This window comes from Coregonus clupeaformis, unplaced genomic scaffold, assembly GCF_020615455.1.
Source record: "Coregonus clupeaformis isolate EN_2021a unplaced genomic scaffold, ASM2061545v1 scaf0282, whole genome shotgun sequence".
NCBI lineage: Eukaryota > Metazoa > Chordata > Actinopteri > Salmoniformes > Salmonidae > Coregonus > Coregonus clupeaformis.
In genome coordinates, this window is record NW_025533737.1 from 232,504 (window position 1) to 258,527 (window position 26,024).

At 45.4% G+C, this 26,024-nt stretch overlaps 1 protein-coding gene across 1 annotated transcript; it reads left to right on the forward strand.

Annotated features, from left to right (window-relative positions):
- The first annotated feature begins 4,623 nt into the window (after positions 1–4,623).
- On the forward strand, positions 4,624–22,687 carry LOC123484349 (serine/threonine-protein kinase BRSK2-like). The gene is made up of 19 exons (XM_045214575.1): positions 4,624–5,942; positions 6,166–6,260; positions 9,002–9,087; positions 9,663–9,803; positions 10,311–10,427; positions 10,552–10,585; positions 11,342–11,410; positions 11,788–11,934; positions 12,349–12,380; positions 12,566–12,730; positions 15,111–15,208; positions 15,642–15,795; positions 16,079–16,139; positions 17,361–17,637; positions 17,923–17,971; positions 18,140–18,263; positions 18,629–18,839; positions 19,183–19,266; positions 19,720–22,687. The coding sequence occupies exons 1-19, from the start codon at positions 5,858–5,860 to the stop codon at positions 19,941–19,943; spliced, it is 2,253 nt and encodes a 750-aa protein (XP_045070510.1). The 5' UTR covers positions 4,624–5,857; the 3' UTR covers positions 19,944–22,687.
- The last annotated feature ends 3,337 nt before the right edge of the window (positions 22,688–26,024 follow it).

Below are 26,024 nucleotides of genomic sequence, written 5' to 3' on the forward strand. Positions count from 1 at the left end.
AGGATCGGGTCAGCTGCCAGGACACCAGGATCCAGCAACTCGGCTCCGCCATGCAAGAGGTGATGAACACCCTGCGCCGATGGGAAAGGGGAGGCGTGCCCACACCTCCTCCTACCTTACCACCACCATCGGCCAGCCCCACCAGACCAGCTCCGGAGTCCAGTGGGATTCGGCTCTCGCTCACGAGGACGTATGATGGCACCGCAGCCGGGTGTCAGGGGTTCCTCCTTCAGGTGGAACTCTACCTGGCCACCATACACCCGGCGCCCTCGGGATACGAGAGCGTTTCCGCCCTCATCTCCTGTCTCTCCGGCAAGGCGTTGGAGTGGGCCAACGCCGAATGGAGGGGAATAGACGCCGCCACCATCAGCTACGCGGAGTTCTCCCGCCGCTTCAGGGCTGTGTTCGATCACCCTCCTGAGGGTAAAGCGGTGGGGGAGCGTCTGTTCCACCTCCGACAGGGGAAGAGGAGCGCACAGGAGTTCGCCCTGGATTTCCGGACTCTAGCGGCGGATGCGGGGTGGAATGAGAGGGCCCTCATCGACCATTATCGGTGTAGCCTACGTGAGGACGTTCGACGAGAGCTGGCCTGCAGGGACACCACTCTATCCTTCGACCAGCTGGTGGACATGTCCATCCGTCTGGATACCCTGCTGGCCACCCGCGGACGTCCCGAGTTGGGGCCGTCCATTCCATCCCCCAGCATCTCCGAGCCGAGCACGGTGGAGAGTCCGAACCAAGTGCCCGCAATGCACATTCCCCCTGAGTATGAGGATTTGGCACTCGTGTTCAGCAAGACTAGGGCGACGCGATTGCCACCTCATAGACAGGGAGATTGTGTGATAAACCTCCAGACAGGTGCGGCACTCCCGCGGAGCCATGTGTATCCTCTGTCTCAAGAGGAGACGGCGGCTATGGAGACATACATAGCCGAGTCCCTGAGACAAGGACACATACGGTCCTCCACTTCCCCTGCGTCCTCGAGTTTCTTTTTTGTGAAGAAGAAGGATGGACGGTTGCGTCCGTGTATTGATTATCGTAGTCTCAATCAGATCACGGTTAAATACAGTTACCCTCTTCCTCTGATTGCGAGTATGACTGAATCATTACGCGGAGCGCGTTTCTTCACAAAATTGGATCTCAGGAGCGCCTATAACTTGGTGCGCATTAGGGAGGGAGATCAATGGAAGACGGCATTTAGTACCACCTCAGGTCATTATGAGTATCTCGTCATGCCATACGGGTTAATGAATGCTCCTTCAGTCTTCCAATCATTTGTGGACGAGATCTTCCGGGACCTGCATGGACAGGGTGTGGTAGTGTACATTGACGACATCCTAGTGTACTCTTCTACATGAGCCGAGCATGTAGCCCTGGTGCGCCGAGTGTTGGGTAGGCTGTTGGAGCATGACTTGTATGTCAAGGCAGAGAAATGTCTGTTTTTCCAGGAGTCCATCTCCTTCTTGGGTCATCGGTTGTCCGCGTCAGGGGTGAAGATGGAGATTGACCGTGTGTCAGCCGTGCGTAACTGGCAAACCCCAACCACTGTTAAAGAGGTTCAGCAGTTTTTGGGGTTTGCCAATTACTACCGGAGGTTTATCCGGGGTTTTGGACAGGTAGCAGCTCCCATTACTTCCCTGCTGAAGGGGGGCCCGGTGCGTTTGCAGTGGTCGGCTGAAGCGGACAGGGCGTTTGGTAGACTGAAGGACCTGTTCACTTCGGCTCCGGTGCTGGCGCACCCGGACCCCGCTTTAGCGTTCCAGGTAGAGGTGGACGCGTCAGAGGCCGGGATTGGGGCAGTACTGTCGCAACGCTCAGGCACGCCTCCTAAGCTCCGTCCCTGCGCTTTTTATTCTAAAAAGCTCAGCCCGGCGGAACGTAATTATGACGTAGGGGACAGGGAGCTGTTAGCTGTGGTTCAAGCTCTAAAGGTGTGGAGGCATTGGCTTGAGGGGGCTCAACACCCTTTTCTCATTCTGACTGATCACCGTAACCTGGAGTACATCTGGGCAGCTAGGAGATTGAACCCTCGTCAGGCTAGGTGGAACATGTTTCTGACCCGGTTCGTGTTTAAGATAACCTACATCCCAGGGTCCCAGAACGGTAAGGCAGACGCCCTGTCCAGGCGGTATGACACAGAGGAGAGGTCCATTGAGCCCACTCCCATACTGCCAGAGTCTTGTCTGGTGGCACCGGTGGTATGGGAGGTCGATACAGAAATTGAGCGGGCGTTACGCACCGACCCTACTCCCCCAGAGTGTCCAGTGGGTCGGACGTACGTGCCGCTCGAGGTCCGTGATCGTCTCATTTATTGGGCTCATACGTCACCCTCCTCTGGACATCCAGGTATTGGCCGGACAGTGCACTGCCTTAGTGTTAAGTACTGGTGGCCAACATTGGCTAGGGACGTGAGGGTTTATGTCTCCTCCTGCTCGGTGTGCGCTCAGCGTAAGGCGCCTAGACACCTGCCCAGGGGGAAGTTACAATCCCTGCCCGTTCCACAACGGCCCGTGGTCTCACCTCTCGGTGGACTTTGTTACGGACCTTCCCCCCTCTCAGGGGAATACCACTATTCTGGTCGTTGTGGATCGGTTCTCTAAGGCCTGTCGTCTCATCCCAATGCCGGGTCTCCCTACTGCCCTACAGACTGCTGAGGCTTTGTTTACCCACGTCTTCCGGCACTACGGGGTTCCCGAGGATATAGTGTCTGATCGGGGTCCCCAATTCACCTCTAGAGTCTGGAGGGCGTTCATGGAACGCTTGGGGGTCTCGGTTAGCCTTACCTCGGGGTTCCACCCTGAGAGTAATGGGCAGGTGGAGAGAGTGAACCAGGATGTGGGTAGGTTTGGTCGCCGGCAGGAGGAGTGGTCGGGGTATATCCCCTGGGCAGAGATGGCTCAGAACTCTCTTTGCCACTCCTCTACTAACCTGACCCCTTTCCAGTGTGTGTTAGGGTATCAGCCGGTTCTGGCACCATGGCATCAGAGCCAGATCGAGGCTCCTGCGGTGGATGAGTGGTTTCGGCGCTCGGAGGAGACGTGGAACGCTGCACACGTCCATCTGCAGCGGGCCATCCGTCGGCAGAAGGCGAGCGCCGATCTCCACCGCAGTGAGGGTCCAGTATACGGACCTGGAGATCGAGTCTGGCTCTCGACTCGAAACCTGCCCCTTCGCCTGCCCTGCCGGAAGCTGGGTCGGCGGTTTGTGGGGCCATTTAAAGTCCTGAGGAGATTGAACGAGGTTTGCTACAAGTTACAACTGCCTAATGATTATCACATTAACCCCTCGTTCCATGTGTCTCTCCTCAGGCCGGTGGTAGCTGGTCCACTCCAGGACAATGAGATAAGAGAGACTCCTCCGCCCCCACTGGACATCGAGGGGGCTCCGGCGTACTCGGTCCGGTCCATCGTGGATTCGAGACGTCGGATGGGGGGTCTACAATATCTCGTGGAGTGGGAGGGGTACGGCCCGGAAGAACGGTGCTGGGTGCCTAGGAAGGACATTTTAGATCCATCCCTCCTGACTGAGTTCCACCGTAGTCATCCCACGCGCCCTGTGGACAAAATATATGCATATTGTCTTAATAAAAATAAAAAAACACAACCATTTTAGGATGTTGCACACCACTGAGTCTATTGTTTACCCCTGGCTGAATGCGGTGCACAACAGAAAGTAGCATTAGCCACCCTAGCATGGTGGTGGAAAATGTTGTTTTATTAAGACATAACGCATGTTTTCCCCCTTTTTTCCCACCGACGAGACATTAAATTGAGTAAAGTTGGAAACCGACGCCTTTGCCGCCTGAATGGAGAATGTTTTATGTACGAACCGGTCGTCGGGGGACACTAGTGTATTACTGACTGGGCACATTAATTCCAGATGAAAGTGAGGATCCATAGCGCTCACTAGCGGCTGCATAGGCTACTTCATCATCATTGTGGCCTCACAAATAAATCACTGTGATGTCTCGATCAGAGAAGCCACTTGGTAGATGTTTTAAAGAAATCCAGTAGACCTATTATATTTGTTTAGCAATGGAATTACATGATTACCTTTTAAAATGAATAATATTCCGAATTTGTGTCCGACATGCAATAAAACATTTGAATTGTCCATACAGCTATTGTTGTAGTAGGCTATTTGCGCCTAACTTCGAATCATAGGCCAATGTGTAGCCTATAGCAATTTGACTGAATTTCTGTTAGAAAAAAAGTAGGCCTAGGCTACATTAAATGTAGCTTGTACCCTACTAAAACTAGCCGACATTCTAATTCAGAAATCAACAAACAAAACAGTCAGCCTATCAGTTTACATCACTGACTTTCGCATGCTCAGGTAGGCCTGTCAGGGGTCATTTTTAGGCTGCTATTACCAACTTTGCCCAATACAATAGGTTGGTTGGTCAGTGATGTACAAAATATTGCACAAAAATATAATCTTTATAACAGTTAGATTCATCCTGGTAAGAACTTATTCCATCACTTATTCCATCATTCAAAACAAATGTGCTTGCAAAAGCAGTGCCGCATATTCGATGTATCTGAGGTGAATGCAGAGAGACAAGCGTATTTGAGTAAGATGAGAGGGAGGGGTAGAGAGGATGGAGAGGGAGTGGGACCCGGATGCTGATGCGAATGAGGCGAAGGAAGAGAGAGAAAATATCGATTTACGGCAAGAAAAGCAAAGGACTCTAAACGGGGAGGCCCTCTCACGCAACGTGTGCAATGATATGAAAACGTGTCTATCTAGTATAGTGTAAATACATATGCAGATATTTATTTTTCACTAGCAAATCGTTGAATTAATGAAATTGGAACCGGTGAGGGAGGACACGCCAAAGGAGAGAGAGAAGATGCTGTGATACGCTTAGCCTACTGGCAGGGCTAGAGCGAGAGGGAGGGGGAGGGTGATACGGTAAAGATGGTTGTTTTGCAAGGGACGCATCTTTCCTCTAAAAAAATCGCAACAATGTGGCTGTTGGACGAAACATATCATTTCGCGTTACAAAGAAACTTCAAAATGATCCGTTTTTGACAGACGCTGACAGACGTGGATAAACGTAGGTTAGGCTAACCACTGTGTATGGAAGCACTTGTGTGGCTAATAACTCGAAGATAACATGCTGCTCCACCTGTGATATAGGCCTGACACAGTGAATACCATTTACATCTGTCTGCATTGAACTATAAGGACGTTTTATGTTGCAATACGTTGTTTGAATGAATTGATGTAGCATCCCAATGATAGTAACCTGTTTATGAGCAGGTTGCAGATAGAAGAGGAATGGTGCAGTCAAAACTAATGTTGATAAATATCTATTGATGGTTGTTGCTGTCAAACGGAGATAGATATTGGTACTGATCTATGTTGATTGACCAATGTATCATAAGCGAAGTTTTTTTAAATCTGAAAACTGACATATAGGCCTACCATGTTATCAATCTTGTCATACTTTTTATCATGATAGTTGTCGATATTTCGAGTTTAGGCTAGTGCATAACATGATATGTGTGTCATAGCAATCCATTTACTCAGCTGTTGCCTACCTGTGATAGTTCAGTTTCAGTATAATACTTGTCTATATCAAATGAAAGGGAAATATATGAGTCCAGAACCACCTATCCACTAAGAAGTAAAACCACAATTCTCAATTCAGGACTTGTCCGGTCTTTAACTCTGAATATAGACCTGTAACTCCAGTCTAGCTAAAAGCAGCATTGCAATATTTTCCTAACTTTTACCATTGTTATCCAGGCTTCCTTTTTTATTCGGGGACGATAATTCATGAAATCCACCTAACTATAGAGCTAGTTATCACCATTAGTCGTTATAAGTCGTAGTCAATAGGTAGAGCAGTATGAGTAAGGAACTGTCACTAAGTCAGTCAGCTCAATATGTTGGGCCATATCGACTGGAAAAAACACTGGGAAAGGGCCAGACAGGTGAGTTCTGAATTTCACCGTTTTTTTATGTGTGTGAAAAATAATAATGTGTTTGTGTGTGTTTATTATGGGATGGAGGGATGGATGGACGAGTGAGTGGGTGCAGTGGATTGGTGGATACATGGACAGATAGATGGAAGTCATATGTTTTGTGAATGTGTTATGATAGCGTAATACCCTTGTATTGGCCAGTGTATGGTGAGCATGTGACTCACTCTCTCAGGCCTGGTGAAGCTTGGAGTTCACTGCATTACGGGACAGAAGATAGCCATCAAAATTGTCAACAGGGAGAAACTGTCTGAGTCAGTTCTGATGAAGGTAAGATGATGATGATGATGATGATGATGCAAATAAGGATATCCCAGTATGATGACTACTTTTCTAAAAACAGACAATATCACGATTAACTGTCTGTTTGCAGTAGTTGGGTCTTCCAATAATTGGGTGCCTTTTGAGTAGTGAAACTTTGTGTAATAATAATAATGTTTTATTTCACTTAATTTTAACATTGTCATAAAGAGCACATGTTCAGCTTAATAAAAAACAAATTTTCCCATCTCAAGAGGTTAAATAAAAAATGGACAATAGTAAGTGCCTATTAAGTGCCAAATAAAGTAACAAGGTTGACTGTAACAGGGTTGATGACTTTCTCTTAAATCAGCCATGAATCCCCTTGTGACAGGGGGAATGGAAGCTTGTTGTATGCAACAGGGAGGGGCAATTGAATGCAAGCCTCACAAGAAATATAAAATTGTTAAAACATTTCTAGCCTGTCTATCTATGGGTAACAAGGTTGACATGTTATGCTCGACCCGCTCAGTTTTCCACCACAAAACACCAGAAAATTAGAGTAGTTCACCTGCTTTTACACAATGATTTGACCATTAAATGTTCAATGTCTCTTTTGAAAAATATATTTAGAAAGAAATAGTTTCACCATATTAAAACGTGAGTTCAGTTCATGTAACAGGGTTGACCTTAAAATGATGGACAGGTTTTTTTTAACCTTAAAATGAATCACTAATAATGTATTTAATTTTATTTACTTACTTACTTAGGCCTATGTATGCTGCAATCCAGCTTTTAGCTGCAAATGTGTACAATTCCAAATAAACCTTAAATATATATACAGTGAGGGAAAAAAGTATTTGATCCCCTGCTGATTTTGTACATTTGCCCACTGACAAAGAAATGATCAGTCTATAATTTTAATGGTAGGTTTATTTGAACAGTGAGAGACAGAATAACAACAAAAAAATCCAGAAAGACGCATGTCAAAAATGTTATAAATTGATTTGCATTTTAATGAGGGAAATAAGTATTTGACCCCCTCTCAATCAGAAAGATATCTGGCTCCCAGGTGTCTTTTATACAGGTAACGAGCTGAGATTAGGAGCACACTCTTAAAGGGAGTGCTCCTAATCTCAGTTTGTTACCTGTATAAAAGACACCTGTCCACAGAAGCAATCAATCAATCAGATTCCAAACTCTCCACCATGGCCAAGACCAAAGAGCTCTCCAAGGATGTCAGTGACAAGATTGTAGACCTACACAAGGCTGGAATGGGCTACAAGACCATCGCCAAGCAGCTTGGTGAGAAGGTGACGACAGTTGGTGCGATTATTCGCAAATGGAAGAAACACAAAATAACTGTCAATCTCCCTCGGCCTGGGTCTCCATGCAAGATCTCACCTCGTGGAGTTGCAATGATCATGAGAATGGTGAGGAATCAGCCCAGAACTACACGGGAGGATCTTGTCAATGATCTCAAGGCAGCTGGGACCATAGTCACCAAGAAAACAATTGGTAACACACTACGCCGTGAAGGACTGAAATCCTGCAGCGCCCGCAAGGTCCCCCTGCTCAAGAAAGCACATATACAGGCCCGTCTGAAGTTTGCCAATGAACATCTGAATGATTCAGAGGAGAACTGGGTGAAAGTGTTGTGGTCAGATGAGACCAAAATTGAGCTCTTTGGCATCAACTCAACTCGCCGTGTTTGGAGGAGGAAGAATGCTGCCTATGACCCCAAGAACACCATCCCCACCATCAAACATGGAGGTGGAAACATTATGCTTTGGGCGTGTTTTTCTGCTAAGGGGACAGGACAACTTCACCGCATCAAAGGGACGATGGACGGGGCCATATACCATCAAATCTTGGGTGAGAACCTCCTTCCCTCAGCCAGGGCATTGAAAATGGGTCGTAGATGGGTATTCCAGCATGACAATAACCCAAAACACACAGCCAAGGCAACAAAGGAGTGGCTCAAGAAGAAGCACATTAAGGTCCTGGAGTGGCCTAGCCAGTCTTCAGACCATAATCCCATAGAAAATCTGTGGAGGGAGCTGAAGGTTCGAGTTGCCAAACGTCAGCCTCGAAACCTTAATGACTTGGAGAAGATCTGCAAAGAGGAGTGGGACAAAATCCCTCCTGAGATGTGTGCAAACCTGGTGGCCAACTACAAGAAACGTCTGACCTCTGTGATTGCCAACAAGGGTTTTGCCACCAAGTATTAAGTCATGTTTTGCAGAGGGGTCAAATACTTATTTCCCTCATTAAAATGCAAATCAATTTATAACATTTTTGACATGCGTTTTTCTGGATTTTTGTTGTTGTTATTCTGTCTCTCACTGTTCAAATAAACCTACCATTAAAATTATAGACTGATCATGTCTTTGTCAGTGGGCAAACATACAAAATCAGCAGGGGATCAAATACTTTTTTCCCTCACTGTATATATGTATATATAACTTTAATGCAATGTACATAGTAAGGACTGTTTGGAATAGTAATGAAATTACATGCATGCAAAGGCTTTCTCACTCTTCAACAAGACATATTTCATCAGGTATGCATTAAGAGTGAACACTGGAATGTAAATTCCTCTCAAATTACAATTGTATATGTCTCTCTCTTCCCCCCTCTCTCTTTCTATCCCCATCTCTTCTCTCCCTCCCTATATCCCCCCTCTCTCCCTCTATCCCCTCTCTCTCGCTCTCTCTCTCGCTCTCTCTCTCTCTCCCCCATCTCTCTTTCTACCCCCCCTCTCTGTCTAGGTGGAGAGGGAGATTGCCATCCTGAAGCTGATTGAGCATCCGCATGTGTTGAAGCTGCATGACGTTTACGAGAATAACAAATACCTGTGAGTTCATTCATTGTACATTCAGGTGCGCCCCTCAGCTCTGCCTGTGTCCTGTAGCTCTAGACCCGTGGCTGTGATGTGTAAATATTACTCTGCATTCTGCTGCGTCTCTCTCTTGAAGTCTGTGCAGATTTCTGCCATAAAATCTCCCATTGACTTCAATTCATGTTCTACGCAACTATACTAATTACACAAGCCTATCCTCAGGGTAGGATTCAACCCTCTTTGAATTCTTGCTCAACTTCTCTCTCTCTCTCTCTCTCTCTCTCTCTCTCTCTCTCTCTCTCTCTCTCTCTCTCTCTCTCTCTCTCTCTCTCTCTCTCTCTCTCTCTCTCTCTCTCTCTCTCTCTCTCTCTCTCTCTCTCTCTCTCTCTCTCTCTCTCTCTCTCTCTCTCTCTCTCTCTCTCTCTCTCTCAATGTCTCCCCAACCTTTATCCCTGTCAATGTGTTTCTTCCCTCACCCCTTTCTCTCGCCCCCTATCTGTCACCCCTCCCTCCCTCCCTCCCTCCCTCCCTCCCTCCCTCCCTCCCTCCTCCCTCCCTCCCTCCCTCCCTCCCTCCCTCCCTCTCTGTAGGTACCTGGTGTTGGAGCATGTGTCAGGTGGGGAGTTATTTGACTATCTGGTGAAGAAGGGCAGACTGACACCTAAAGAGGCCAGGAAGTTCTTCCGACAAATCATATCGGCCCTGGACTTCTGTCACAGTCACTCTATCTGGTAAACGACTCTATTCATGTACAAAACTCATTGTGTGTGTGTGTGTGTGTGTGTGAGTGGCCTGTGTCCTCCAGCGGTTAGAGCCTCTACCAACTTTCATGTCTTTCCTCTACTGTCCTATCGTTCAATAAAGGTACAACAAATATGAAATGGTTTGGACTGCCCACTTCTTAAAAAATGCAGCTTTAAAAAAATATGTTTTATAACGTAGCAGCGCCTGGTTGAGCTTTCCTGGTGCAATGGAACCACTCGATTTGTCCCAAAAGTGAAAACCCTGCCCAACTTGCTCCCCAGCAGGCACAATCAAATGGTCTAGTGTGGTCTCAGGGTTTTTATACTCCCCTATGAGTACTTCTAGTCTATTCACGCCATCTGCCAATATGTGACTAATAATGTCATTTTATTCTAATCTATTCTATTTTACTCACTCAGTGTTTTAATGCATACTTTCAGTAGATAATTCAAGGTCTCACAAAAAAATGAATTATATTCTATTCCATCCCACAGTCACAGAGACCTGAAGCCAGAGAACCTGCTCCTGGATGAGAAGAACAACATCAGGATAGCAGACTTTGGCATGGCCTCCCTACAGGTGGGGGACAGCCTGCTGGAGACCAGCTGTGGGTGAGTACGCTCTGTGTGCATGCGGGTGTTTGTGTTTGTGTGTGTGTGCATGCAGTATGTGTGTGTGTCTTATGTGCTGGTAAAAGCTTGCATCTTCTCAATGCCTCACTTCTATCCATTTCAGATCCCCACACTATGCCTGTCCAGAAGTGATCCGGGTAGGTGCCTGCTCATCTTCCCTTTTCATTGTTTTAAGTGGCTAAGATCATCCAACCAAATGAGATAGAAATGTAATGATCGATAAGACATAAGAAATGTCAGTATTTGATAAGGTAAGAGTTTGCTGATACCAACATGTGTAAGTAAGGAGGGATACATGTTGCATATTAGACATTTCTATCTCTCTCTCTCTCTCTCTCTCTCTCTCTCTCTCTCTCTCTCTCTCTCTCTCTCTCTCTCTTTCTCTTCTTTCTCTCTCTCTCTCTCTCTCTCTCTCTCTCTCTCTCTCTCTCTCTCTCTCTCTCTCTCTCTCTCTCTCTCTCTCTCTCACATTCTCTCTCTCTCTCTCTCTCTCTCTCTCTCTCTCTCTCTCTCTCTCTCTCTCTCTCTCTCTCTCTCTCTCTCTCTCTCTCTCTCTCTCTCTCTCTCTCTCTCTCTCTCCCTTTCTTTCTCCTTCTCTCTCTCTCTCTCTCTGCCTCTCTCTCTCTCTCTCTCTCTCTCTCTCTCTCACATTCTCTCTCTCTTTCTTTCTCTCTCTCTCTCTCTCTCTCTCTCTCTCTTTCTTCTCTCTCTCTCTTTCTCTCTCTCTCTCTCTCTCTCTCTCTCTCTCTCTCTCTCTCTCTCTCTCTCTCTCTCTCTCTCTCTCTCTCTCACTTCTCTCTCTCTCTCTCTCTCTCTTCTTTCTTTCTTTCTCTCTCTCTCTCTCTCTTCTCTCTCTCTCTCTCTCTCTCTCTCTCTCTCTGTCTCTCTCTCAGGGAGAGAAGTATGATGGTCGCAGGGCAGACGTGTGGAGCTGTGGAGTCATCCTCTTTGCTCTGCTGGTGGTGAGAAAGTGTCTTCTGATATTTTTGCCTTTTTCCTGTTTGCCCTTTTTGCTTACGCCTTACACCTACCCAGTCCTTTCAAATCGAGAGGAGGGGCTAGGGGTCAGTTTGGAATTTAGTATTCGTGGAGTTGGGTTATAACCTTGTGACCCAACATAACTGGTCGGTTTGCTTGGCACAAATTATGTCTAGCCCTAGACTAAAAAGTATGTTCAATGGAGATTCTCCATTGAAAGTGCTTCTTTGTCCAAGACTAGGTTTAATCTGTGTCAGGAAAACCAGCCCAACATGTTTGTATGTGTAGTCCCGCCTCCCATTCCTTATAAAAGTGCCTATTTAACAGTAACGTCCCTGTTCCCCTGTCCTCTCCTCTGTAGGGTGCCCTACCATTTGACCATGACAACCTCCGTCAGCTCCTTGAGAAGGTGAAGAGCGGGGTGTTCCACATGCCCCACTTCATCCCCCCAGAATGCCAGGCCCTGCTCAAAGGCATGATCGAGGTCGACCCCGACAAGAGGCTCACGGTACGAGAGAGGAGGAGAGGGATGAAGGAGAGAGAGGAAAGAGGGAGGGTGAAGGGGGACAAGGAGGGAGGGAGAGGTTAACCCTGACACGAGACAGTAGGGGGGGGGGGGGTGAGAAGGAAAAGGGGAGGTGATCCCAATTGAACATTTGTCATACAGTATTCAATAACGTTTTTCAATGACTCAACAACGCGATGGATGCGTCCCAAATGGCCCCTTATTTGAATATGGTGCCATTTGGGACACACTAAATAAGATTTAGATGCCTAAAATGTAGGCAAAAGTGATGAGATAAGTCTCTTCCCGATCTCAAAAGTCAGGCCCAGCAGGAATTGTTTACACCTTGCGCTAGCAGTCATCTGTGTGTGTGAACAGACTGTACTAATCGTTCCATCTGCCCTCTCGCCCTTCCAGCTAGAGGCCATCCAGAAGCACACCTGGTATCAGTAAGTATGGATTAGTTTGGTCTGCCTTTGGATTATAAATAGGGAGGAATTGGGAATTTGAAGTTGATGTCAAACATTGTGTATGGTGCCCAGTGTTTTGGGTCACTAACATGGGGGTGTGTGTCTTTGTGTGTGTGTGTGTGTGTGCGTGTATCTGTTTGTCTGCTTGTGTGTGTGTGTCTCAGGTCGGGTCGTAACGAGCCTTGTCCTGAGCAGCCTGCTCCCAGGCGTGTGTGTGTGGGGCGCATCCTGTCGCTGACCGAGTTGGACCCGGACGTGCTGGACAGCATGCACTCTCTGGGCTGCTTCAGAGACCGCGGGAAACTCACTCGTGACCTGCAGTGTGAAGAGTATGTGTGTCTGTTCGTCTGTGTGCATGTGTCTTCTCTCACATTTCTCTCTTTCTTTCATTGTCATCTGTCTCTTTCTTTTGTTGTTTTGTCTAGCTGGACCTACAGTATGTCTACCTTTTCTGTGTCCTTTCTTCTTGTTTGTAATCTGTCTCGTCTTGCGCTCTTCCTCCAGATTGTATTCCTGAATTGAAATCTTTGCAACTTTATACACAAATCTCCCCTTGACTTTAATTTGTGATTTACGAGAAAGTCCAAGTGCATATCTCAAGATTCAACTCTCTTTCAGCACTTCCCCCTCTCTCTCTCGCTCTCTCTCCCTCCCTCCCTCCCTCCCTCCCTCTCTCTCTCTCTCTCTCTCCCTCCCTCTCTATCTACCTCCCTCTCCATCTACCTCCCTCCCTCTCTATCTCCCTCTCTCTCTCTCTCTCTCTCTCTCTCTCTCTCCCTCTCTATCTCCCTCCCTCTCTCTCTCCCTCTCCCTCTCTCTCTCTCTCTCTCTCTCTCTCTCTCTCTCTCTCTCTCTCTCTCTCTCTCTCTCTCTCTCTCTCTCTCTCTCCCTCGCTATCTCCCTCCCTCTCTATCTCCCTCCCTCTCTATCTCCCTCCCTCTCTCTCCCTCCCTCTCTCTCTCTCTCTCTCTCCCTCTCTATCTCCCTCTCTCTCTCTCTCTCTCTCTCTCTCTCTCTCTCTCTCTCTCTCTCTCTCTCTCTCTCTCTCCCTCCCTCTCTATCTCCCTCCCTCTCTCCTTCCCTTTATACAGTGGGGGAAAAAAGTATTTAGTCAGCCACCAATTGTGCAAGTTCTCCCACTTAAAAAGATGAGAGAGGCCTGTAATTTTCATCATAGGTAAACGTCAACTATGACAGACAAAATGAGAAAAAGAAATCCAGAAAATCACATTGTAGGATTTTTTATGAATTTATTTGCAAATTATGGTGGAAAATAAGTATTTGGTCAATAACAAAAGTTTCTCAATACTTTGTTATATACCCTTTGTTGGCAATGACACAGGTCAAACGTTTTCTGTAAGTCTTCACAAGGTTTTCACACACTGTTGCTGGTATATTGGCCCATTCCTCCATGCAGATCTCCTCTAGAGCAGTGATGTTTTGTGGCTGTCGCTGGGCAACACGGACTTTCAACTCCCTCCAAAGATTTTCTATGGGGTTGAGATCTGGAGACTGGCTAGGCCACTCCAGGACCTTGAAATGCTTCTTACGAAGCCACTCCTTCGTTGCCCGGGCAGTGTGTTTGGGATCATTGTCATGCTGAAAGACCCAGCCACGTTTCATCTTCAATGCCCTTGCTGATGGAAGGAGGTTTTCACTCAAAATCTCACGATACATGGCCCCATTCATTCTTTCCTTTACACGGATCAGTCGTCCTGGTCCCTTTGCAGAAAAAACAGCCCCAAAGCATGATGTTTCCACCCCCATGCTTCACAGTAGGTATGGTGTTCTTTTGGATGCAACTCAGCATTCTTTGTCCTCCAAACATGACGAGTTGAGTTTTTACCAAATAGTTCTATTTTGGTTTCATCTGACCATATAACATTCTCCCAATCCTCTTCTGGATCATCCAAATGCACTCTAGCAAACTTCAGACGGGCCTGGACATGTACTGGCTTAAGCAGGGGGACACGTCTGGCACTGCAGGATTTGAGTCCCTGGCAGCGTAGTGTGTTACTGATGGTAGGCTTTGTTACTTTGGTCCCAGCTCTCTGCAGGTCATTCACTAGGTCCCCCTGTGTGGTTCTGGGATTTTTGCTCACCGTTCTTGTGATCATTTTGACCTCATGGGGTGAGATCTTGCGTGGAGCCCCAGATCGAGGGAGATTATCAGTGGTATTGTATGTCTTCCATTTCCTAATAATTGCTCCCACAGTTGATTTCTTCAAACCATGCTGCTTACCTATTGCAGATTCAGTCTTCCCAGCCTGGTGCAGGTCTACAATTTTGTTTCTGGTGTCCTTTGACAGCTCTTTGGTCTTGGCCATAGTGGAGTTTGGAGTGTGACTGTTTGAGGTTGTGGACAGGTGTCTTTTATACTGATAACAAGTTCAAACAGGTGCCATTAATACAGGTAACGAGTGGAGGACAGAGGAGCCTCTTAAAGAAGAAGAAACAGGTCTGTGAGAGCCAGAAATCTTGCTTGTTTGTAGGTGACCAAATACTTATTTTCCACCATAATTTGCAAATAAATTCATTACAAATCCTACAATGTGATTTTCTGGAAAGAAAATTCTCAATTTGTCTGTCATAGTTGACGTGTACCTATGATGAAAATTACAGGCCTCTCTCATCTTTTTAAGTGGGAGAACTTGCACAATTGGTGGCTGACTAAATACTTTTTTCCCCCACTGTATCTACCTCCCTCAGAGACAACCAGGAGAAGATGATCTATTATCTCCTGTTGGACAGGAAAGAGCGTTACCCCAGTTACGAGGATGAAGATCTGCCGCCCCGAAATGACGTAGGTGAGTCCCTAGGTGTCAGGAGCGAGCCACTGACTGCACTGACTGACTCCATCCCTGTCTGGTCTGCTGTCTTCCTCCTGCCCCTCTGTCTCTGTGTCTTGGTGTGTACCTTTCTCCTGCTTCTCCACGGACCACCTTTTAAACCTATCTCCTAATTTTGCTGTCTGACAGTGTGAATCTGGAAACTGATGCATATGAGTGTGGGGTAGAAGTGTGTTTGGGGAAAGGTGCGTTGTGTGTGTGTTTGGGTTATGTGTGTGTGTGGGGGTTGGGGGGGGTAGGTGTGTGTAGGGGCTGTCTGTGTGTGTGTGTCTGGGGATATTTTGAGTAGTTGTGATAGGCTTACTATGTACATTGTATGTTCTGATGAAGGGGGTGGGGTTGGGGTGGGTCTTACTGCGTAATGTACTAACTCCACCCTGGTGTCGCTCAGCGGACCCCCCTCGTAAGCGCGTGGACTCTCCCATGCTGACGCGTCATGGCCGCTGCCGCCCGGAGAGGAAGAGCCTAGAGGTGTTGAGTGTGACCGAGCAGGGGTCTCCCACCCCGCCCCGCAGGGCCCTTGACACGGCCGCACACAGCCAGAGGTACTGGAGGGGTGTCACACACATGGTCCAGAAACACAAACACACAAAAAATAGCAAATGCAGGCACACACTCACATAGACAGACAGGCACACATGCACACACACACACACACACATATTACATTCTTACTAGCCAAAAACATTTTGCTAGCCAAAAATAATACACACAGTATACATTATAATAAAATTATTATAATTTGTCACATTTTACTTGATGGTGGAATATTCTTCACCTTTATGATGATGACCTTTAACCATATGACCTCTTGTGACCCCTCTACAGGTCTCGATCAGTCAGTGGGGCGTCCACCGGCCTCTCCTCCAGCCCTCTCAGCAGTCCCAGGGTAAGAGGCTTGTTGGCCAACACTTTTAACATCCACTCTGAAATTATAAAGTATACAACGTTGACTCTGAACTGTCTTTTCATATACAGTATATGTCAGATTGTCTTTTAACATTGCGTTAATGTTGCTTTAACGTTTCCTCTGAGATTGTCCATCTCACTCAAGCTCCTTGGTCATTCTGAGCCATTTTACATGTCATACCACATTATCAGAATAATTCTCACCCATTTGGAGTTTCTTTGGCATTTATCTTATTTTTCTGCTTTTTCTACACCACACTTTCTACAATATGGTCCAACTTAAAACATGCATATTTTTATAAAGCAGCACAGTACATAAAGTAAAGTTAAAACATGTTTGGGTTGCAGAAATGTAAGATATACGATGTTGATCATCGTTGGTAGTCATTGTTGGTTTGAGTTATTATTATTAAATTTTTTTGAAGTTGTGTTCCACTGTAACCATGAAAATGTCAACATACTGATTCAATTTATTTTATCCGTATCAGCAAAAGCAGAAACCCTATTTTACTACAGTCACTACCGAAAGACTAAGTTCAGAGTCATAAAATGGCTTTACGCCATTTTGTAGTGTTTGTCTTCCGTACGGTTTCTGACATGGAGGGATTTTTGTGTGCTGGGTTATCTAAAAAAAGAGTGAGGTTGGAACGCAAATGGTTGAATGCAGGGTCAGAACTAATGATTTTACAATCAGTTATACAAATATCTCACACCATCAGTGCAGTTTCTTCACCATCATTCAAGAAGCACTCCTTTGTCATAACCCATAACACTCATTTCCATCCTTCTTTTCCCATTTTTTCCATCCCCCTCTTTCTCTTCTTCATTTCCATTCCCCCCCTCCCCCTAGTCCTATCAGAGCCCTGTCTTCACGTTCAGCCAATCAGACGTCACTTCTGCCACCCCTCACACTAAGGACCCATCCAAACTAGGAAGTGCTACCACGCCTCGGCCGGCCCGAGCCCACGACAAACCCAAAGCGGCCCAGAACCCCAAAACCCAAACCCTGCCCACCACCACCAAGGGCGGTCCCGCCGCCAACCGGCCCCACCTCCAGCCCATCAAGTCCCTCCCCATCCACAACTCCCCCTCCCGCTCCCCCTCCCCCCTCCTCTCACCCATCCCCCGCTTCTTCTTCTTCCCCTCGCCCTCCGTGCTCAAATCGGTCACTAAGAGCTTCTACCCCAACTCTGTGTCGCAGGTTACCCCCCAGGGCTCTCCACTGCCCACCCCCATGGGCACCCCCGTCCACCACCCCCACCACCCCTCCTCCACCCCTCCCTCCAACTCCTCCTCGTCCTCCTCCTCGCGGGCGGAGGGAGGCGGAGGGGTGGGCTCCCTGTCCCTGACTCCGCCCTCCAGCCCCGGAGGGAGCGGCGGCATGGCAGCTAGCAGCTCAGCCCATTGGAGGACCCGCCTCAACTCGTTCAAGAACAACTTGCTGGGCTCGCCCCGCTTCCACCGCCGCAAGATGCAGGGTGAGAGGTTACAAGGTCATACGGTCATAATAAAGTCACTTTCTTTTGGTGTTTCTTTAGGAAGTTGCAGTCTTACATTGAAAAGGGAAAATCAGAGCCTGTGTTTTACAGTGTTAACATCCCAATTTTGACACGATTGACAATATAGAACAAATGAATACAAATTGACTTAGAATACGCAGACATAATATATGTAACTACATAGCAATAGATCTTAAACAATTTAAATTGAGTTTGAGCAAATTAGCATACATAGCTACATTAACAAATATCCTGTTTTTTCAGTACCCACATTAGAGGACATGTCAAGCCTGACCCCAGAGTCCAGCCCTGAGTAAGTCACACACAAACACACACACACGCACACACACACACACTCATGAACATGCCTCCCAGATGCCCTACGCCGAGGACCGACTCATTTTACCTCGCTATAACCTTTTCTTTGTTTGTCTGCCTGTGTCTGTCTGTCTGTCTGTGTATGTGTGTCATGCTCCCTCAGGCTGGCTAAGAAGTCGTGGTTTGGGAACTTCATCAGCCTGGAGAAGGAGGAGCAGATCTTCGTGGTGATCAGAGACAAACCGCTGAGCTCTGTCAAGGCAGACATCGTCCACGCCTTCCTCTCTGTGAGTATCTGACTCTGCTCTGAACATCCTCAATTAACAATGTCCGAGACTTGTCTTGAGAAAGGCCTACATTCTATCTCCTTGTTTTTCTGAATCACACTTCAGTCCTAGTAATATGTTCATGTTTTTGAAGTGTTAGGAATTTCTCTTGTGAACCTTTATATGTTCAATACAATCCGTTTTATTGACATGAAAAACGTGTCAAAGTTTCAGATGGTAGTAAATGTTCTCTCTACTACCCCATCTCACATTGACCCTCTTTCTCTGTCTCTCCCTCTTACTTTCTCTACCCACCTCTCCCTTTCTTTCTTTTCATTACCCCACATATTTATCCCTCCCTTTACTTATCCTATCAACCCCCCCAGATCCCCTCCCTCAGCCACAGCGTCATCTCCCAGACCAGCTTCAGGGCCGAGTATAAGACCTCCGGCGGCCCCTCCGTCTTCCAGAAGCCCGTTAAGTTCCAGGTGGACATTGCCTTCTCTGAGGGAGAGAGAGAGCGGGAGAGGGAGAAAGCCGAGAGGGAGGGCAAGAGAGAGGCAGGCATCTACAGCGTGACATTTACCCTCATATCAGGCAAGTGGTGCTTGGAATGGAAAGGACAAAGTGTTCATTCTAATGCTGTTAGTTGGGGATTTACAGCATCTGGTTTATATGGTGGATTTAATTGTTACAGTTCTGCGAATTAATTAAAGTAGGGCAGGTTTGTTATGGTGGAAGGGAGAGCTTTGGCTGTGCTTTTGGTATATGCTAAGTGTGTGTGTGTGTGTGTATGTGCGGTGTAGGTGTGTGTGTCTTTAGTGCTGGTAAAAGCTTGCTTCTTATCAATGCCTGTGTGTGTGTGTGTGTGTGTGTGTGTGTGTGTGTGTGTGTGTGTGTGTGTGTGTGTGTGTGTGTGTGTGTGTGTGTGTGTTCGCAGGTCCTAGTCGCAGGTTCAAACGAGTGGTGGAGACCATTCAGGCCCAGCTTCTCAGCTCCCACGATCAGCCCATGGGTGTCTCTGGTGAGTCACACACATTCTCTGTTACTCACCAACCTCACACACTATTTCCCACATCCAGTTACACTTCATAATAACCTAAATTAAAAATCCATGATTTGCTTTATAAATTATTGTAATTGTTATAAGTGATTGTATATGTTTACAAATAATGAAATATGAATGTATTAATAGTATGCACACTATTAGTAGTTTATTAATTATTCATTAAGATTATTATAAAGTGTTTCCCCACATTCTTACACACCCTGGTTTCACCTACATGAATGGAGTCACTTTATTCTCTCTCTCTCTCTCTCTCTCTCTCTCTCTCTCTCTCTCTCTCTCTCTCTCTCTCTCTCTCTCTCTCTCTCTCTCTCTCTCTCTCTCTCTCTCTCTCTCTCTCTCTCTCTCTCTCTCTCTCTCTCTCTCTCTCTCTCTCTCTCTCTCTCTCTCTCTCTCTCTCTCTCTCTCCAGACCCCTTCCCAGACGAGAAGAACAGTCGGCCCCACGGGACCCCCACCCGCCAGAACTCCCGCCGCTCCGAGGGCGGGGGCGACCGGTGCGAGTGGGGTGAGCGAGGTGATGGAGGAGGCATCGGAGGAGGCATTGGAGGCAGTGGGGGGGTCCTGCAACGCCGAGGCTCCGGGAAAGAGAGAACACGACTACTGTCCTCCAATGGAACACAGTCCCAACCCTAAATGAGAGAGAGAGAGAGATGGAGAGAAACCAGTCGGGTAGCAGGTGTCCAAACTCCATTGGTGAAAAAAAGAAGACAAATTGTAATCAGACAAAACCCCAACCCTTCACAATCCATGAGATATACATTATCTCCCATTCCGCCCCCAGAAGATGTCTCAACAAGATTAAGCCTGAACACAAGCTGATATTTTTTCTGCTTTTCACCTGTGTTAAAATATACATTCATGTTGATTCACTGAATCAAGCAGGGATCCCATCCAAACCAGTAATAAAACTAAAACAAAAACATTTTTCCAAAGGGGATACATGGATGAGCCAGACACAGCACAGGTCAAACTAGGAACTTTGAAGAAGCGCTAATTTGCATGCCAGTTAGCCAGTCATTACGATAAAGGATGTTTGATTTAGATTATAAGATCTGCTAGCATACCATTCCTTTGCAATAACAAGCCAAAAGATAAGAACGGTTTAAACAATCTTGTGATGGTTCTCAAAAATACACAACGTCCCCCCTTCCCGTACCTCTACCCCTCAGCAGCATAACTGAAAAGGATGAATACCTTGATGTGCCCAACATTGTACGTACATTTACTCAAAAGACAATGAAAGACGATGGAGACATGTAGAACCCTCTTGCTTATTATCACAGACCACCCATTCCAGAAATTAGAACCTGCTGCCAATTCAATGAATGACTTTGACAACAACACCTAAAGATCCTATTTTAAAAGGGAGAAATTAGGTCCTTAAAAAAAATGAATTTCAACATTGTCTTCTTTTGCTGTAAAGAAATACAAATTAAGCTAACTAAGTGAATGTGAAAAATATTTTTTTATTTAGGTTTAGTTAAGATGATTTAGTTATTGATTTTGAGGTTGACGCTAGCAGTGAAGATATAGGAGAGAGGAACGACAACAGGAAGAATTGACATCCTGGACATATCTGCTCCAGTATCCAAATATGGAAGCCAAGCCGATGGGAATTTGAAAGGAAGTCAGAACGAAGTTACCATTGATGTATTTGGAATTCTTTTTGTATTTTCTTTTTACTCAGAGACAAATACAATGTAACCAAGATGTATGCGTCATCGGAAACCTTTGCTCTGAAGAAAAGTATTTTTGATTTGAAGAGAAATATGAAAATATATTTAAAAAAACATGGGCAAATAGTTACATGGATTGGACTTCCACTGTTTGTCGTGACTCAATGAGAAGAGCATTCCAGACCTACAAATCGGACAGACTCCATCTGAGCTTGTCTAATATCACCACACTATTCACATATTGACTCCAAACATAAATTGGAACATTCATTGATCGATGGACATTCTCATGAAGCTGGACTCAAAATGCTGACTTATTACTCCTTGTTATCCAAGACTTAAAAAAGACAAACAAATGATAGTCCCTCTGCCGTCACCAATGAGCCAAGTGATCCATCCTCTGCGCCCACGTCACCGTAATAATCACCACTCTACAAGCAGACGTAGCTTTTCTGACGATCATGTATTACAACAGTATTATGTGGTAGAAACTAGACACATTACCAACCAGTCTTCCTTACTGCACAATATGCAACAGATGCAGAATGTTTTGAGATATTCAATTTCCTTGTCATTTATGTATTGACGTATTTATTTACTTATTTATTTACTGTATGTATGTATTTATTGATATATTATTTATTTATTTGGGAAATGTATCTTGCACCAACAGAAATATATCAGGAGCTAGGGAAAGAGTGTTTTTCTTGTCAACATTATTTATCTTTGATTTCTTTCTCATGACACTAATATTGTTTTAGATCATGAACTTACAACATTTACATTCCTTCCCACCATTCTGTCTAAATGTTAGTGTCTTAGTTTATATTGTATGAATTAGTTTATATATTTCACGTTCTGTTCGGGGTCATATTCACTAGGAACGAAACGGAAGCAAACGGACCGAAACAGGGAGGGACTACCTGAAGTTGTCCAACAAGATACACTGTTTTTGTTTTCCATTGCAAAGTGTTTTGCTACGTTTTGCTACCGTGTGCACTAATGAATACGACCCAGTTCTGATTATGGGATTGTAAGACTTGAGTCAATGACTGAGTCAGGGGTTTACATTTCAGATCTGTTTCACCACCCGTGACCAGGTTACAAGCAAAGAGATGAGAGGGACTCTCTTCAAGCATTCTGTATAAAGTGACTGAGCCAGCAATGAGCACATTGCTCTGGCAAGCTCAACTATCCACATTCATTGACAGACACTAGCAACCACTATCATACACCTTTCCTCAACAACATCAAATGCTCATCCTGCTCCCATGTCTTTCTTTATGCTTTTCCCCTTGACCTGATGTGTCTGTCATCACCAGTTCCAGCCATCATTGTGCAGATCACTTGACTTAGAGAGAGACCATACTGTACAAGTCGGGCGTCACTGTCGCTATTCACCTTATGATTGTTCACAGTTATTTTCATAATCGCCATCATCATCATCACCATCATCATCACCAAGATCATCATATTCATCATCCTTACTCTAGCTAAGATTGTAAACTATTGTCCATTCCTAAGGGTCAGTAGAATAAGGTGTTAAAAAAGAAATGTCTGTATCATCATTTAAATATAAAAGTGCACTATTATAACTATTGCCTGTGATAACAAACTAAACAATTATGGTTGAATTGATGGTCAAAATAAAGACACATCCACCTTATTGTTATGATTATAATAATAAACTCTAAAATAGTGTGTCTGTTGTTTCCTTTGAGTTTCTAGCTAGATGTTCCAAAATGAATTTGTAACCCATTGAAATGCATAAATAATTTACATAATCCACATTAAAGGGTAGGATGCATGAGCTTTTACTCACCAAAGTAACAACGCAGTGTGGTCAAAGACTTAGTAACTTCGTTGTAGTCACGATCTGGTTACCTGTAACTACAAACAGTTATGTTTTTAGTTTCTTTTACATATTTCTTAATTTATTTCCAGATACCTTCTAAACTACCCACAATGCACTATTTATCAACGTCATATGGAGAATTTACTCTGCGTTAGCTAGCTAGCTCGAGATGGCTAACGTTAGCCACTAGCCATGCAGACGAGTGTTGGCAGTGGTGAGCTACAATCCACCAATCATGAGGAGTTGTGATGTAAACAACCAATCAGATTCCCCACAAGTGGGGGCCGCATGATCCTGCTCAGCTGTTCCAGGCAGCTCTGACTTCTGCACTGGCAGGCTTGCCTCTGGCTCAAAAGAAAAGTGGAAAATCATTTCCGCATGCTTTAATTGTTTAGTACCTTGTCTGTTCTTCGTTTGTTTTTCGTCTTCCAATTTGTTTGGTCAACTTTTTGACCTGTTCTCCATGAAGTAGGCTACCAGAGTTTTTCAACCTTGGCTTAGTACAGTAGCTGATTGACTGTGCTGTTGTGATCATTTCCATCTGCCTGGAGCCCTCCTCCAATCACCGTTTTATTGTTGAATCTTCTGTCTCCTGTGCCCAATGCTGCCTCTGGATTATTGCCTCTGGAAACGATCTACTTCGGATTTACCTCACTATATCGCTATTGGATTAGCTGACTCCCTCAGCCGGTAAAATGGCCTCTCCCTCAGAAGCGCCTCTCTCGTTGGCTCTTCTTTGGTAGCTACAGTGAGGGAAAAAAGTATTTGATCCCCTGCTGATTTTGTACGTTTGCCCACTAACAACGACATGATCAGTCTATAATTTTAATGGTAGGTTTATTTGAACAGTGAGAGACAGAATAACAACAACAAAAATCCAGAAAAACGCATGTAAAAAATGTTATGAATTGATTTGCATTTTAATGAGGGAAATAAGTATTTGACCCCTCTGCAAAACATGACTTAGTTCTTGGTGGCAAAACCCTTGTTGGCAATCACAGAGGTCAGACGTTTCTTGTAGTTGGCCACCAGGTTTGCACACATCTCAGGAGGGATTTTGTCCCACTCCTCTTTGCAGATCTTCTCCAAGTCATTAAGGTTTCAAGGCTGACGTTTGGCAACTCGAACCTTCAGCTCCCTCCACAGATTTTCTATGGGATTAAGGTCTGGAGACTGGCTAGGCCACTCCAGGACCTTAATGTGCTTCTTCCTGAGCCACTCCTTTGTTGCCTTGGCTGTGTGTTTTGGGTCATTGTCATGCTGGAAATACCCATCCACGTCCCATTTTCAATGCCCTGGCTGAGGGAAGGAGGTTCTCACCCAAGATTTGACAATACATGGCCCCGTCCATCGTCCATTTGATGCAGTGAAGTTGTCCTGTCCCCTTAGCAGAAAAACACTCCCAAAGCATAATGTTTCCACCTCCATGTTTGACGGTGGGGATGGTGTTCTTGGGGTCATAGGCAGCATTCCTCTTCCTCCAAACACGGCGAGTTTAGTTGATGCCAAAGAGCTCGATTTTGGTCTCATCTGACCACAACACTTTCACCCAGTTCTCCTCTGAATCATTCAGATGTTCATTGGCAAACTTCAGACGGGCCTGTATATGTGCTTTCTTGAGCAGGGGGACCTTGCGGGCACTGCAGGATTTCAGTCCTTCACGGCGTAGTGTGTTACCAATTGTTTTCTTGGTGACTATGGTCCCAGCTGCCTTGAGATCATTGACAAGATCCTCCCGTGTAGTTCTGGGCTAATTCCTCACCGTTCTCATGATCATTGCAACTCCACGAGGTGAGATCTTGCATGGAGCCCCAGGCCGAGGGAGATTGACAGGTCTTTTGTGTTTCTTCCATTTGCGAATAATCGCACCAACTGTTGTCACCTTCTCACCAAGCTGCTTGGCGATGGTCTTGTAGCCCATTCCAGCCTTGTGTAGGTCTACAATCTTGTCCCTGACATCCTTGGAGAGCTCTTTGGTCTTGGCCATGGTGGAGAGTTTGGAATCTGATTGATTGATTGCTTCTGTGGACAGGTGTCTTTTATACATGTAACGAGCTGAGATTAGGAGCACTCCTTTTAAGAGTGTGCTCCTAATCTCAGCTCATTACCTGTATAAAATAATAATAATATGCCATTTAGCAGACGCTTTCATACAAAGCGACTTACAGTCATGTGTGCATACATTTTTACGTCTGGGTGGTCCCGGGGATCGAACCCACTACCCTGGCGTTACAAGCGCCATGCTCTACCAATTGAGCTACAGAGGACCACCTGGGAGCCAGAAATCTTTCTGATTGAGAGGGGGTCAAATACTTATTTCCCTCATTAAAATGCAAATCAATTTATAACATTTTTGACATGCGTTTTTCTGGATTTTTTTGTTGTTATTCTGTCTATCACTGTTCAAATAAACCAACCATTAAAACTATAGACTGATCATTTCTTTGTCAGTGGGCAAACGTACAAAATCAGCAGAGGATCAAATACTTTTTTCCCTCACTGTAACTCAGCCTTCAATCGGTAAGTCTCTGCTCTCTCTACTTTATATCTGCTGGCTTTTTTTGTGTTCTGTGGGTTTCTGACTGTGCTAGTCTAGTTGGTGTTGTTCTCTGGCTTACTACTTAGCTATGTCGACCGTGGTGGTTGGCTAGCTAGGCTAGCTAGCAGGCTAAAATAGCTAACTTTAGCTGGCTGGCTTACTTACTGGCTAAGATAACTGCATATACCGGTAATATTATTTGATAACTGCTTAGATGGCTTTATGTATTTCCAAAACGTTGGTTTACTTTAGTGTAGCTGTAAGCTAGGTGTTGATAGCAACTGGCTGACTCATGCAATGCTAAAGTAATGTTAGCAGGCTGTTAGGGCTAACGTTAGCAGGCTAGTTGGCTAGCAACCTTGCAAGCTGATTTGTAACAATAAATTCATAAAGTATTTGCTTGTAAGTTGGCAGAAAATGTTATTGAAACCAGTAGTCATGAGTGCAAACGGTTTGGTTCAATTTTAAGTTATACATTTGAGTTTACATTAGGAAATAGGCTGGTTTGCCAGGTCCTCCATATTATGTCACACCATGCAATTTTTTTCTCCTGCATTCTATGGAATTCTGATCAGTTTTATGTAATAACTAGAAAAATTGAAAAGTGAGGTGTAACTTTTAATTGGGACTTTTGATGTGTATAC

Coding starts and splice junctions, on each gene's coding strand:
- LOC123484349 (XM_045214575.1), top strand. CDS start 5,858: ATGAGTAAGGAACTGTCACTAAGTCAGTCAGCTCAATATGTTGGGCCA. Junction 10,428..10,551: donor CTGCTGGAGACCAGCTGTGG/GTGAGTACGCTC, acceptor TATCCATTTCAG/ATCCCCACACTATGCCTGTC. Junction 15,796..16,078: donor ACGGCCGCACACAGCCAGAG/GTACTGGAGGGG, acceptor ACCCCTCTACAG/GTCTCGATCAGTCAGTGGGG.